The sequence below is a fragment of the Ylistrum balloti genome, unplaced genomic scaffold (assembly GCF_031769215.1).
Source record: "Ylistrum balloti isolate Yb309-2 unplaced genomic scaffold, AGI_CSIRO_Ybal_v1 Utg369570, whole genome shotgun sequence".
Lineage (NCBI taxonomy): Eukaryota > Metazoa > Mollusca > Bivalvia > Pectinida > Pectinidae > Ylistrum > Ylistrum balloti.
The window spans coordinates 556,996-572,642 of record NW_026781866.1 but is presented as its reverse complement, the minus strand read 5'-3'; the positions used below and the strand labels follow the sequence as shown (position 1 = coordinate 572,642).

Sequence of the window (15,647 nt, the reverse complement as noted above, 5' to 3'; positions counted from 1 at the left end):
AGAAAAATGTCAGAAATGAATCCATAATAGGAGGTGCATATCTTCAACATATATATAAACATCCTACAAAGTTTCAAGCTTCTACGCCAAAAACACTAGGAGTTGATTCTACAAAACTGGTACCCCTTTTCCCTGCCAGCCCGACATTCATTATACTATACCGGACAATATTATCATTAGAAAAAAAAAAAAAAACAAAGGCCAATGACTCAAAATCAATGAATCACATTGCTGTTCCTGATGTTCATGTCATATTTACAAAACCTACCTAGTCCAGAAAAGATGGGCTGAAAGCTGTGGGAGAAATACTACAACAAGATTAAAATTTTGAAGAAATAAAGGTTATTTTGATAAGCATAATGAGAATGAAGTGGGATGCTGACAAACACAGACATTTGACCATAAAAAGAACTTGTATTACAATCAATGGTATACTCCACATGATCCATAATCCTCTCTCAGCATTGTGTTGGACTTTTGGACGCCCTCATATACAATGTGAGCTATATTCCAGACATAACCAAAAATATTGTGTAACCACCACATACCAAAGCAAGAGGCCCAATAGGCCAGCAGCACTCACCTGGTATATACATATATATATATATATATATATATATATATACAAGCCAAATATCATGCCTCTAGGCCTTTTAGTTCATGAAAAGAAGTCATTTGACCTTGAATATAAGTCAAGGTCAATTATTTTCCCAAACATTGTCCTGCTTCATAATAGGAACATACACACGAAATATCATGGCTCTAGGACTTTTAGTTCATGAGAAGAAGTCATTAAAAACAAACAAATTTGACATCTGTGACAATGAACATATGTCAAGGTAATTTTTCATCACAGACATTGTCAGGCTTCAATCAAGGAGTAAACCAGCCAAGTATAATGCCTCTAGGACTTTTAGTTCATGAGAAGGAGTTGATTGAAGGTTTTCAAATTTGACCTGTTACCTTGAATATATGTCAAGGTAATTTTGTTTGCAAACCTTGCCAGGTTTTTGTTGAAAGAAAAACATTGATGCTAGATGCCATGCTACAGCATAAGCTCACTTGGCCCTTTGAGTCAGGTGATTTAACAATTTCATGGCTTTCAAGTCAGCTAATCATGACCATCTTAGAATTCTACTTACCCCAGATAACAGCTGAGTTGTTATAGGGTAGAAGAAGTCAAATACTATGATGCACCATTTAGTTGAAACTTTGGTAGATAAAAAACTTCTGAGTTGACATTGACCACATTCCATGTGGACACATTATATAAAGAACAGAATCTCCTATATATAACACTTCAAAGATTATACAAATGATAAACAAGTGAATCACACCTGTAATCTAGAACACTGACAGGGTAGACAAGGGCCCTGTGGCTGGAAATCCCCCTCAACCCATACTAACAATTACATTCAACAATCTGTTTTTTTATCTATAATAACAGTGACCTTGACCTTAGAACTTGGGATATTGAAGCAAGCACTTTTGGTAAGGAAGCATTGTATGAAGTTTGATCTAGATTGGCCCAAGGAAACCAGAGTTATATCACTAAAACCAGTTTTCTACACAGTGTAACAGTAATCTGATAAATATACCTTGGGACCTGAAATATTTTATAGAGTATCACAGGGATCTCCTACTACATTTATAGCAGAAAAGAGATTTCCTGTTACAAATTTAATTAATATATCATATATACTACATCAGAAGTAACACAGGGATTCCTAGATAAACTACAGCGAAGAGCGTGTATACACATTGTAGTGAATGTATCACAAGGATTTTCTTAATGTACAAAGTATAAACAAATAACATTATATATACATATGTAGTATTACAGGTATTCTCCACTGTACACATCAGGGATTCCCCACTGTACACATCAGGGATTCCCCACTGTACACATCAGGGATTTCTCATTGTACACATCGGGGATTCCCCACTGTACACATCAGGGATTCCCCACTGTACACATCAGGGATTTCTCATTGTACACATCGGGGATTCCCCACTGTACACATCAGGGATTTCCCATTGTACACATTGGGGATTCCCCACTGTACACTAAAGCACCAAAAACACATTATTTTACATGAATTCTCCATATCTATGTGAGGACAACTCATGCGACACAAGAATGTCATTCATGGCTCTGTATTGGGTAAGAGGATGACAGCCAGTTTATCTGTTTTACCATCCATAAATATTCTACAAAACTTATCAATGTATAATTCTAGATTTAATATACATATCATTTTCAATACATCCTGTATAACTGTCTGGAAAGCCCTTACGAATCAAACACAAACTTAATAATTAGAGTTTACTTGTTCTAAATAACTGCATCATCACCAGGAATGTCAGGAGCAGTACCAGGTGTTTATGCATTTTCTTGTATACCTAAAAAGTAAAGAGGACAAGTATTAAATATGGTTATCATAATATATTCTTACATGTTTATGTACTAGTATCTCATTATTCTATTAAATGTTTCTCCCCCCTAACTTTTCATTCTTTCTGTCTTCTGCCACCCTCACCCTTGTATTCGCCCTCAGATACATAAAATATAACACAATATATTTCAACTTTGATATCAACTTTCTGCCCACCTTTAAATCAATCTCCTTTGAATCATTATGTAACGATAGAAATGTAGAGCTGAAATATTTTCTACAATGTTTGTATGAATTATGTGATCTTCCATTCATTTTGATACAAACAAATGTTTTATTTCAGCTAGCCAAATGGTCACAAAAATTAAACAAAAGATCTTAGAGGGATCTTGGCACCCACCATTGTTTCATATTATTTATTTAAAAGTTTAATATTTTTCCTTCCTTTCTTTGTTTTTGCTCTTCATAATATGAAATTTAAACATTCTTTTGAGAAATATAGCAATGATAATCTTTAACTACCAAGTCAAAGATCGTCACATGTCAGTCATTTTTGTTACCAAACAACATATGAAATTTGAGAAAGATGCACCCAATACATCTCCAAAAATATACTAACAAACATTCATTGTAAAAATCCTAGATGGTCACCTGCCAGCCATTTTTTTTTCAGGCAAAGCTAAGGACCAAGGAAACCTACATAGGAAATATGAGAGCGATCCATCCTGTACTGTTCAAGAAATAACTATAACAAGAATTGTATAAGGATGGACAGACGACTGACCACAGATGCAGGGTAATTGATGTCGGGCTAATAACATACTGTATAAAACTGAAACTCACATCAGATCAAATATGTATAACAATAGGTTGTTGAGAAGCCTTTGAGTAGCCAAGCACCCACTACTGATTAATACTATATTTCTAATAATAAAACCAGCATTTTATTGAGAAATAACTTTGTATTATCTTTTAGAATCACACTTATCTTATAAAAATCATACCCAATTTAATTTGAAATCGGAGAAAATCTTACCTGGAGCGTTTTGTTGTAGAATTGGTTCGTTTTCTTCCTCTGTGGCAGGGTTCTGACGACGACAAGGCAGGTGTCGTATTATGATTGGGACAATAATGTTATAATACAGACACATACCCAAAATCAGCAACAGGAATCCAAATACTTGTAATACCTCAAAAGCCTGCCATCCGAGACAAATTGAGACGAGCCAGATAGCCAATGTTCTAACACTATCAAGAACCATACGGGTGGTGGCGCTCTGTAGCTTCGTGATGCTAATTCCAGCGAAATTGAAAAAGGCTATACTCACTATGTTACCTGAAGAGTAAAAATAATGCAAATGAACTAGTAACACAAACGATGGTGGTTTTTCACAAATGAAATTTTTGCTATTTTCAGGAGAAAGTCATCAACTGTTACATCACAGAATATACCCTGGCACCCCACAAGTTGTGCAAAATGGTAGATGTACAGGGAAATGTAAAGTAATTTAACCATTAGCTGGTCTGCCCGTGAGAAATGTATCTAAATGTCTAATAGTGTTTGTGAATACCTGTATGAAGTATTGTGACAATCAGATAAGAAATTCAGCATGTAGAGCAGTAATGTTGTTTTTCCTGTAAATACACACAGATCTAGCTTGTGACAGAATTGCAGGTTGCAGAATGGTGATATCATTTTTCTATTTATAGTAAATGTAACCTAGTTTTGCCATCAGAAAATGGAAAGGCTAACTCAAACAAGAGAGGGTGTTTGTGAACACCTGAGTGATGTATCATGACAATTGGATAAGAACTGTAGCCTGTGAAGCAGACACATTGTTTTTCCATTGATAGTAACGGTTACCTAGTATTTACCATCAGAAATAAAAGGCTAACTCATATTACAGGGAGTGTTTGTGAACACCTGAGTGAAGTATCATAACAATTGGATAAAAAGTGCTGTCTGTAGAGTGGTGACCTTGTTTCTATAGTAACAATGACTCAGTTTTAGACTGCAGAAAGTTGAAAAGTAATCTTGTGAAATTGTTGATTTTTTTGCAGATCAACTACCAAAGAAATCAGTGAGAAATGCAGCCTGTAACATGAACCCAAACAAACGCTGGTGTTTATGAATACATGTGTCGAGAATCGTGACAATTGGATGTAAGAATATCAAAATATCTGAAGAGCGTTGATGTTGTTTAGGACATTTCTATTTTCTTTCATTGCTATGGTATGACAAACTTTTTGTTTTTGTTTTTTTTTTATCTTGGGTCATCAGTTGAAGAAACAAGAAGCCGATGGGCTTTAATGGTCATCTGACATAAAATACAAGATTTCAACTTTTGAACTTGAGAAGAAGTCGAAAACGTGTTTTCAAGATGGCGGCCATGTTGGATTTCAGACCAACCAGAAATGAACAAACTTTGGTCAGGATCATGTCACGATCATTTCAGGTAAGTTTCAACTCCATGAAACATGTAGAACTTGAGAAGAAGTTGAAAATGTTTACGACGGAAGCTGGACAACGTACACCGGACAACGCCGGACAAAAGGCGATCGCAATTGGTCATCAAACCCTTCGGTCAGATGGCCTAAAAACTATATTTTCTAAATCTGTTTATCATTATTAAAACATCATCAAATGACATACCTATGACAGCAGCAGCTATTTGCCAGTTGTTACTGATCTGTCTGAAGGCATCAAGTGGGTCCTCTAGTCTGTGAGTAGGAAGCTTACTAAACACTTGAGCTTGTATGAAGTAAAATGGAACCAACAATATCCCAAGTATGATAAATCCCCAGAGGCCTGAAACATAGAATTATTACACAGCATGGTCGATTACTGAAACATTAGACATCATCATCACACGTCAAATTAACTACAATAATCAAGACGATTAAGGACTGTTTTCTTGTTTTCTGTACCTGCATCAATGATATTTACATTAAAACAAGTTCATATCACTTTGTATGCATTCAATGTACACAAAACGCTTTTCACACTGAAAATATTATGTTAATATATGATTGTATCAGAATTGGGAATGTAAGCCAACATCACACATTTACTGGGTACATACAGTAAATATAATGACAAAGACTGTATACACTTAAGCAGACTTATTAATCATTCATGTAAATATTGATAAATACATAGGAGTTGGTACCTAAGCTTCATTTTGAGAGTATGCCACACCAGTGTATACATATCCTTATATCAAAAATGTAACTGAGCTAGACAAATATACATCAGAGTTCTGTGTATAATATTTCACTTGATGACAAGTAGTTGCATAGAATTGGAAAAGTTAATGGCTATCTCCTTGACGACAGGCATACTTAACAAATAAAAAAGAGGCCTAATGGCCTTAACGGTCACCTGAGTCACAATGCTTCATGTAACATGTCATAGAAATGATTTTGTTAAAAAAAGTAATATAACTTAAAACTATATTGTACACAAAATGTAAATTATGTATACATAAACTGCTGTCCCATGCTAAGGCTTTAAACAAGTTTGAATTAAATGAAATTACAATCAAGACTTTAATTTTTCTATATAAAATCTGTCATCCAGGAAGGGGAACATTTTTGAAATCATATTCAATTTGACCCATTTTTGGTCCCGCCCATCAGTCCTGGGGGTTAGTCATAGCCAATATGTGCATCTCAACAAACTGTCAGCTTATGGTAATAGAAAAAATTCCAACCAAGTTTGAACTATTTCTGAAAAAAAATTAACAAAGCTCAAAAATTGTAATTTTACTATTTAAAATGTAGTAAATTTTGCTCCCTCCCCTGGGGGAAATGTGAGACAATGGGGTCATGAAATTTACAAATTTGGTAAAGCATCTGAAGGTCTTTCTATCCAAGAGAGTACTTGATTCTACGATACCTGGGATTTGAAAAGAAGATTTTTGAAGTTTCAATTAATTTGACCCTTTTTAGCCCTACCCCTCAGGCCTGTGGGGGTTGAGGACCATATAATTTACAAGTTTTAGGCCTGGAAGGTTTTTTTTTTTTAAATTTCATTAAAATCCATTCAGGAGTTTCCAGAAGAATTTGAAAATGCTAAAATGTTCATTGAAATCAGTTAGGTATGAAATTCTAAGACTGTTAGAACATTCATAGAACAAAACAAATTTCTTCACTTTTCTTCGCACTTGAGCGGCATTTAAGTGTCCATAAGCAGACATCCTACTGACTGCTCATTTGTCATATTTCAGTGAAACCTAATATAACTGCCGCCAATATAAATCTTGATAAACTTTTTTTATTTTGTTAAGTATAGTTACATAAAATTAAATGAAAAGATAACTCACATAATATATAAGATGACATGGTGTTACACAAGAGTAGAAAAGCTACTGTTGACAGAGAACTACAATATAACAGAAATCCAGCAATGAATTTCATTAGTTTGTTTTATTTTGCTTGGTTTGTACTGTGTCAGGATCATTTTGAGGCAGGTCTCCTTGTATTGGCTAGAAGATATTTTACTGGACAACAAACTCTACAGAACTCACCTTCGTATCCAACAGCCAACAATGGACTGACTCTGTACCTTGCAACAAACTTCTCTTCATAAACCATCTGTACGGACACTATAATCTGTGCCATGATGATCAGTAAATCCCCTGTAAAACAAAGCGTCTGTTACACACCATTTGTAATGATCGCAGATGAAATCATGGAATCTCAAAGCACCGGGCCATTTTCAGTAATTTTGAGACAGTGTCAGAATTAAGGCGGCAATCATAATATACAAAATTTTAATAAAAATGGAAAAATGGTCGGGTCATTTTCAGTTCGGAAGGCCAAGGCTGCTTTGGCCTCCTACAGAATTATCCTTGGACTGTCAGGGTTCAGGAATTCTTTAAAAGCAATCGCTAAAAAAATTGAACTAAAAATCTCTTATACTCTAAATGCTGTTGTTCTTGTATAAAAATTTCTATGATAATCCAATATCAATATATCATGTAAATGTTGTTCTAGTATAAAAATATGAAAATTTCTATGATAATCCATTATCAATATATCATGTATTTGTTGTTGGTTTGATACATTTTCAACACAATCTTACTAAACAACAGTCAATACCAGTACAATCTGTCTGTTGATTGTCCGAAAACATCCAGGGTCATTTTCAGACTGGGTCAAGAGTGTCCAACTACCTATCTCAACTCACAGGGCTATCACACCCCATTTTGGGACTTGGGCCCGGGGCCCTTAGAATTGGGAAAAATAATGGTGTTTTTCTCAGAATTGGGAAAACTTGGGGTCTAAATTGGGAAAAAAGATACTATTTTGCATTGGGAATGGGAGCGATATTCGGCCCCAGATCTGGCAGATCAAGAGCGCTGACTCATCAAATGTCATATTTTATATCTATGTATATAGCAATACAATACTGAAAACTTGGGGTCGCCAGTAGAACGTTGGAATAATCTAACCAATCAAAGAGCTAGGATTAGCAACAATAGGCTGAAACTGTAACTACGTTTAGCCTCATGATTGTAATTGAAGCCATTTTTGGGGCAAATAAACAAGGTACGATAATGAAAACTGGTTTGATATGTTTCTTTTTCTTGTCTTGTTTTTATTTTTACCCAGCATATATATCATTGTATAACATAAAAAAAAGTTCATTACAGACCATAAATTACTTTCCAAGCAAAAAAATATGCAAGTGTTGACAAAAGAGCTGAAGATAAGATAAGACATTTTTTTTTTTTAGATTCTCCTAAGTTTTGAAGATGATATCAAAATTTCTGCTGAAATTGAAGCAGATTATTTACAACTTCAATTCTAAGTTTCCTATCCAATACGATATGATAACAAAAGCTATGACGTGATTTAACTATACCTGCTATTATTCCATTGATGTCTTTAGATTTCTTGTCACCAAATATGACATCAGAGACACCAACAACTCCCAAACCACATATGACACAGAGAATACCTGCCCACATTCTGGCCTTTATGTTGTGACCTAGAAATGCCACAGATAGAAGCGCAGTGAAGATGATTACTGCACCTGAAATATATAAAAAAAAATCTGTAGTAGATACAGGAAGTCTTTTAAATAAAGAACATGATTACTGCACCTGAAAACAAAATGTAGATGCAATAAGTCTTCTATATGAAGAATATGTTTATGCTGAAATGTATGTAACACAGATATGTTCAGTGTGAAAAGAATTAATCTTACCTCTAAGCATCTGAAAACTTGAGGCATAAGTCAAAGTGAGGCCTATGTACATCAGTGATGTTCCACACATGTCGCAAATGGCTGGTGGAGCAAAGACAAGAGGGTTCACCCATCGACTTCCATACTCCCGGTCCCCCTGGTGACGTTTCCTCATTAAAACCACAGCATACGCTACAAGGCAGGTCATTTCACCCAGGAACATACCAACAGCCTTTGTAATATAAATATCAATATTTTAGTTCTGTGTTACATATCTGAAATCATATCCTGACATATTTAAACTGAACTATCTTGTTAGATATTGATAATGATGACATATTTGACACATTTCATTGTACATTGATGATGGCGGCCATGAATATGTTTCACATCAACTCACAATTTATCTGATCTTTCGAAGTTCAGGAGAAAAATAATGAAACATAGGTCTGTTCCATGAACAGGAATATGCCAACCCTTATGTAAGCATTTTGCTAACCAGCCTAACATTCAGGTTGGGATATCCCTGTTCATGGGACAGACCCAAATATCATCAATTTTTGTAGGAATTTTCTGGCAGGTCCAGAACACTAGTCCCAATACTTAAAGTCCCAAAGGAACAACATTAGTCCAGGACCTAGATATCTAAAAGTCATTGATTTCAGATTCTCCCACTCTTATATCTATAGTATACTGTTTATGATTAAAAGGTGCAAATTACATAACATCTATATGTGATTTACGTATTGACTCCACTGATAAGAGAAGTGCATGTATAAGATACCAATGTGTAATACAACTGAATGAAAGCCCCATTACAGACATATATATTTAAACAACATGCCCTATATTGGGATATTTTTATGTTGTGAAATTTTTGCCAAAATTCTCAAAATGTGCAAAAATGCAATTTCTGCTTGTTTTACTTTTTGCGATTTAATTGTCTCAGAAATTTGGAAAGCCTCTTTTGAAGACTTTGAATACTTAAGAATGGATATTTGTGTTGATTCTTGCATGACTGGAGATTTAACTAACTAGTCAAACTAGATAGGATCTACATACTGACCAGTATTTATATACAATAGGAGTATTCACAACAAGAAAGTGTTCAGTTACATGTAGATACATCAGCTTTACAGTCACTACTTTTGCATTTGAAATAAAAAGAAGAAAAAATGCAATATTTGCGATTTTAATGTTTTGTGATTTTGAAAGGGTTGCTAAATTTGCAAAAAATAGATAACTGCAAAAGATTCCCGATATACCAAGTATTTTTACCAAAAAAATAGATACCTGAAAGAAAGGATGATCAAATGAATGTTCATTTTGGTCTGGATTTCCTATAGCTTTCTGTCTATCAGCCCATCTGTAATAAAACACAAGTATACTACAAACACTGATCCCTGAGGTATCAAACATTGTTCCAACAATGAAAATGTTGTAAATCAATTTCATGTTCAATCATTATATCTACACGTGAACATTATAGGTTTCATCTTTACATAATCTGACAATAATTGTCAAATAAGTCATCATGATAGGAAAATGAGATCCAATGTCTTTATTTCAAACATCTTGGTAGTTCTCTAATGATGGATTCTTTTGGAATACAGAGACCTGTTTAAAATAAACATGAGATCTTAGAGGGATCTTGGCGCCCACCATTGATCTTTACATGCTCTTTACATGTTGGATCTCTTCCCTTCTTTTCTCTGTTTTTGCTCTTAATGAAAAGACATTTGAACATTCCTTTGCAGAAATAAATGATAATCTTTACCTGCCAAATACAAAATGGCCACTTGGAAGCCATTTTGTTTCTTCTGATAAGTCCCAAAAGCAAAAAAAAAAAAAAAAAAAAACACAAGGAGAGATCAAAGGGATATACATATGAAATTTCAGAGGTATCCATTCAGTATTTCTTCAGAAACAGCAATAACAACATTTACTAAGCAAAATTCAAGATGGCTACCTGTCAGCCATTTTGTTTTTCTGATCAGTCCCAAAATCAACTTGGCACAACTAGGGACCAAGGGGGCCTACATATGAAATTTAAGAAAGATCTGTCACATACTTTTCAAGAAATAGCAATAACAAACTTTTGAAGTCAAAATCCAAGATGGCTGCCTTTTGGCCATTTGTTTTCTGATCAGACCCAAAATTGAATGGGCACAACTAAGGATGGAGGGGTACTTACATATGATATTGGAGAAAGATCCATCCAGTACTTCTTATGAAATAGTTATAACAAAATCTGTTTACGGACGGACAGACTATAGACCAGGGATTCAGAGCAATTTGAATAGCCCACCATTTGATGATGATGGGATGAAATAACTGTTTTCCAACCGACATTAATAACTTATATATGTATGATTCTGTATTTTATATAAGTAACAATGTTTGCAGAATAAATATAGAATAATGAACTTTATTACATGTTTAAAAGAACTGGACTGGGTCAATTATCCAGGAACAGCTCAGTAGTTCTATTGGTACAGCATCCCTCTAAGAGTTTGGAGGGTCACAGGTTTGAACTCCCAACCCCACTTCCCATGTTATAACCCGTAGGTTTCTCACAATCTTTCCACGATTTTAGATTTGATAGTTTGTCTTGATCGCAGTCTGAGAAATCGCGGATAGGCCTAGTCAGAACCTTTTATACTACAATTACTCAATGTACAAACACTCATTTTAGGTATATCAGTCTTAGGAGTAATAGAAATGTCCATAGATTTATCTGTATTTCTTATTTCCATATTAATTTTATATTTGTTAGAACGTGAATAAGACTGCTGGTCGACCGCTTTATCGGCGACGTTGTGTCAGTTTCTCGCCGTGTTGAAAGAGTAATTTGTCAACTGTAACGTTGAACTTTTAAAGTGTTGTAGTTTCAAAGTAAATCGAATATGATAATGAGTATTGTCATTGTTTTTAATTCTATAACACTCCATGACAGGCCATAAGTCATAGTCATGTGACATTCAGCTTTGTTCCAAAATACTACTTCACCAGCCTGACAGCCCTTATTCCTCTAGTTACTTACTTTGTTGATAAAGTGTTGATTGAGCCAGTAACAACCATTAAAACGGCTATGAGAATAACACGAACAGGCCATGCCATGTTTGAAATTCGTCAAATCTTCTGTAAGAAGGAAGTTAAAGTTTCGGTATGTGAAGGAGTCGTGTTTGTTTAATACAGACTAAAACTTCCTCTTTCGGGAGTCTTTTTCCTGTCCGCTATTTACGAAAAACTTGCATTCATTCAAACGTTATGATAACTTAGATTGACAGATATTTACAACTGAAGTACATATATTTTAAGTCTTCGCCTCGTTACCATGGCTCGTTGGTCTAGGGGTATGATTCTCGCTTAGGGTGCGAGAGGTCCCGGGTTCGAATCCCGGACGAGCCCCACTTTTACTACTTTTTTTATCATTTTATATGAATTTTCGTTATCCATACGTATGTACATTACTGTATAGATATTTTTATATAACATTGATGTTAATTAGAAGAGCCTGTTTCGTGGCTTCACTTATAGGCTGTGCTTAACTAAATTTGTGCACGTATCCAGCATTTTGTCTGTGTTAATTTTGTCATGGGCATGTACAGTCTATACAATATGAACCTCCTTTATTTTAACCATAGTACTAGCAAGCGAAGGCAAAATCATTTAGACGCTTGGCACAACTTATGATTTTTCTCGACACCTGGAAGAAGGCGATCGCCAGACCGTCAAAAGTAACACGAACGTCAGATTTGTTATTTTGGTTTGCGTTTTTTTTTATTGGGTGAGAAATGGGGTAGGATAAGGATGGAGTCTTGGTGTATAGCAGACCTATGTCAATATCTGTTGGTGTACGTTTGTGGAATTGGAATTGTTTGCAATTCTATTTTATTTTTCAAATCAGTATTTAAAGTATACTTTTTGTTTGGTTGTTTGTTATGGACAAATGGATTTCCATTTATGTCTTTTTGTATCTCCCTATTATCATCCAAGATTTATGTATCTTAATTTGCCTTACCTGCGTTTAGTGAGTCCATGTACCACTGGCCAAGATCTCTAGCCCGAATCTGACTGAATGATCAGTTAATTTCCGTTGGACCAACAGGACTCACCTTGATTTGATCTATACAGAACTTAGTAGTGGATACATTCGTATATTTCTGTTTACAAAAAAGGCGGTGTGATGGTCGTTAGAAACAATTTGTATTTGTGGTTTTATCTGTTTATATATATATATATATATATAATTTTAGTGTAATTTGGTCGCAATCTGTCCCTACTGTATATGTAGACTATTTTACCCATTTATGTAATGATATGTGATTGTGTGTGTTATTTTATTTATGTGCACAGTTCCGGCATCGAGCATTCCGCTCGGAATCACGGGGGACAATTTTCAGCCTTCGATGTTCGTTTAAACTACTTTTACAAATGTTTATGCGGGGGTTGGGGAAGGAGGAGGACACCAAAGACCTCATGATGTGTAAGTATGCACCAATGAATGAGATGATCAGAAGTAATCTTACCTGGTAAAGTCTGTCTGTGTATCCTGAGAATACTACCTGTTGTAAAGAATGCATCCTCCATATACAGGGCTTACAATCACTTTCGCTCTCTGCAACCCTGGAACAAGTCATTGAAGGCAAAAGCAAAGTAATTTCATTGGTTCCAGGAGAAAAAAATGGACAAATCACGGGCTGGTACTCTCCTATTAAAGATTACAGAGGAGCGACAATTCAAATCAAGTTGAAAGCGTTTGATGTACATCTGAGAATGTGCAGAGAGCAAATGTGACTGTAACCCATTATGGTGACTGATTTCCGCTATTTTGGTTTTTTTTTTTTTTGTTTGTTTTCATTTTGTCGCTCTGACAGAACGTTAATCTTCATCTTTTCGCCCCGAAGTTGTTTCAATATGAAAACAACGTAAATGTTCCCATGCAATATACCTGTTAGTCGCGTTGTGCCAACATTGAAATAATGACAACCAGTTTGACAGGTGGCATGCCTTTTACACCCTCGGGTGCCCATATTCTTTTCCAAGCAAGGCTTGGACTAAAACGTCTGCCGCTTCCTTAGATACCATGGGGGAAGTTATATCGTTAGCATGGAGGAGAGGTCTCGGAAGCATTCTATTTTTTTCCCCAATATATGTCTTTTTTTTTACTTGCATTGTAAGCTTTAAGAATTCTATGAACAGTCAATCCACTTACATTTCATTTTGATATAATGATACCTGGCTGATGGATTTGTATTGGATTTTTTTTTTTAATTTTTTGAATTCGGAAACAAGATATTTTACTTCCTTGTCGAATTATCAATATAGAAAAATATTATCCATTTTCTCATCTGAATTACAACACGGACATTCTGGGGATATAACTTTAACCAATATACTGACATTCTAGTTTAAATGTTCCTAATACTAGGTTCCTGTGATGACAATATCTTCTAATATGTCACAATGCTTTTGGTTTTTCTATTGTGTAGTCATATAATTTGTCTCGGGTTGTTCAGATTTTTCCATGTAAAATTGTAAATTGTCAACCCCACCCCCCTTTCCCCACCCATCCCCATGAGGCCTGAAAGACGGGGCTAAAATGATTCAAAGTATGGTTCATGTACAATCAAATACTCTTCATGGACAGAATGTCCTTAATATGCTTTATTAAAAATGTAAATTTCATGACCCCAGGATCTCAAACCTGGTCAGAATTGGTACCATAGGATGCCAGATGATATGCATATATTGACCTCGGCTGACCTCAAGGGCTGATGGGCGGGACCAAACAAAGGTCAAATTGACGGAAATTTCAACAAGAGGCCCATGGGCCTTAACGGTCATCTGACAAAAAGCAAGCCAAACCTAGAAAGTGGGTTGAGGTCATTCATTTGAACAAACTTGGTAGCCTCTCCTCCAAGCATCTTACAGGCCCAATATCAGCACTCATGGACTTTTGCTTGTTGAGAAGAAGTCGTTTGTATATTTTAACATATTTGACCCCTGTGACCTTGAAAGTGGGTTGTGGTCATTCATTTGAATAAACTTGGTAGCCTTTCCTCCCAGCATGCTACAGACCCAATATCGGCACTCATAGACTTTTGCTTACTGAGATGAAGTCCTTTGTATATTTTAACATATTTGACCCCTGTGACCTTGAAAGTGGGTCAAGGTCATTCATTTGAACAAACTTGGTAGTCCTTCATCCCAGCATGTCACAGGCCCAATATCTACACTCTGAGCCTTTTAGTTAATGAGAAGAAGTTGTTTAAAGATTTTAACATATTTGACCCCTGTGACCTTGAAAGTGGGTTGAGGTCATTCATTTGAATAAACTTGGTAGCCTTTCCTCCCAGCATGCTACAGACCCAATATCGGCACTCATAGACTTTTGCTTATTGAGATGAAGTCCTTTGTATATTTTAACATATTTGACCCCTGTGACCTTGAAAGTGGGCCAAGGTCATTCATTTGAACAAACTTTGTAGGGCTCCATGCCAGCATGCTATGGGCCAAGTATTAGCCCCCTAGGCCTTCTAGTATTTGAGAAGAAGTTATTTAAAGATTTTGACATATTTGACCCCTGTGACCTTTAAAGTGGGTCAAGGTCATTCATTTGAACAAACTTGGTAGTCCTTCATCCCAGCATGTCACAGGCCCAATATCTACACTCTGAGCCTTTTGGTTAATGAGAAGAAGTTGTTTAAAGATTTTAACATATTTGACCCCTGTGACCTTTAAAGTGGGTCAAGGTCATTCATTTGAACAAACTTGGTAGAGCTCCATGCCAGTATCCTCTGTGCCAAGTATTAGCCCCCTAGACCTTCTAGTATTTGAGAAGAAGTCGTTTGAATGAAAAGTTTACGGACGGCGCACGGCGGACGGCGCACGGCGGACGACGACGGACGAAGCATGATGACTATAGGTCATCGGACCCTTCGGGTCTGATGACCTTAAAATCTTCTCTATACAAAGGTAAGGTAGAATGAAACACTCTTCATGAAAGGGAGTGTCTGAAGGTGCTTTACTAAAATAGCAAATTTCTTAATGAC

At 35.7% G+C, this 15,647-nt stretch overlaps 1 protein-coding gene and 1 non-coding gene across 2 annotated transcripts; one reads left to right on the top strand and one right to left on the bottom strand.

Moving 5' to 3' along the window:
* Positions 1-1,969: 1,969 nt before the first annotated feature.
* On the bottom strand, positions 1,970-11,723 carry LOC132564257 (solute carrier family 35 member F6-like). The gene is made up of 8 exons (XM_060228961.1): positions 11,633-11,723; positions 9,883-9,955; positions 8,611-8,821; positions 8,266-8,436; positions 6,926-7,036; positions 5,050-5,205; positions 3,433-3,732; positions 1,970-2,403 (listed from the first exon to the last, which is right to left on the bottom strand). The coding sequence occupies exons 1-8, from the start codon at positions 11,707-11,709 to the stop codon at positions 2,384-2,386; spliced, it is 1,119 nt and encodes a 372-aa protein (XP_060084944.1). The 5' UTR covers positions 11,710-11,723; the 3' UTR covers positions 1,970-2,383.
* Positions 11,724-11,928: 205 nt separating this feature from the next.
* On the top strand, positions 11,929-12,000 carry Trnap-agg (transfer RNA proline (anticodon AGG)). The gene has a single exon. It is a non-coding gene; the product is annotated as a tRNA-Pro (tRNA).
* The last annotated feature ends 3,647 nt before the right edge of the window (positions 12,001-15,647 follow it).

What these genes read in the sequence shown, in the direction of transcription:
- LOC132564257 (XM_060228961.1), bottom strand. Translation starts at nt 11,709, where the DNA reads ATGGCATGGCCTGTTCGTGTTATTCTCATAGCCGTTTTAATGGTTGTT. An exon ending in GTTGGCTGTTGGATACGAAG is followed by an intron (nt 5,206 to 6,925) that starts GTGAGTTCTGTA and finishes TCTATGTTTCAG; the next exon opens with GCCTCTGGGGATTTATCATA. An exon ending in AATAGCTGCTGCTGTCATAG is followed by an intron (nt 3,733 to 5,049) that starts GTATGTCATTTG and finishes TTTACTCTTCAG; the next exon opens with GTAACATAGTGAGTATAGCC.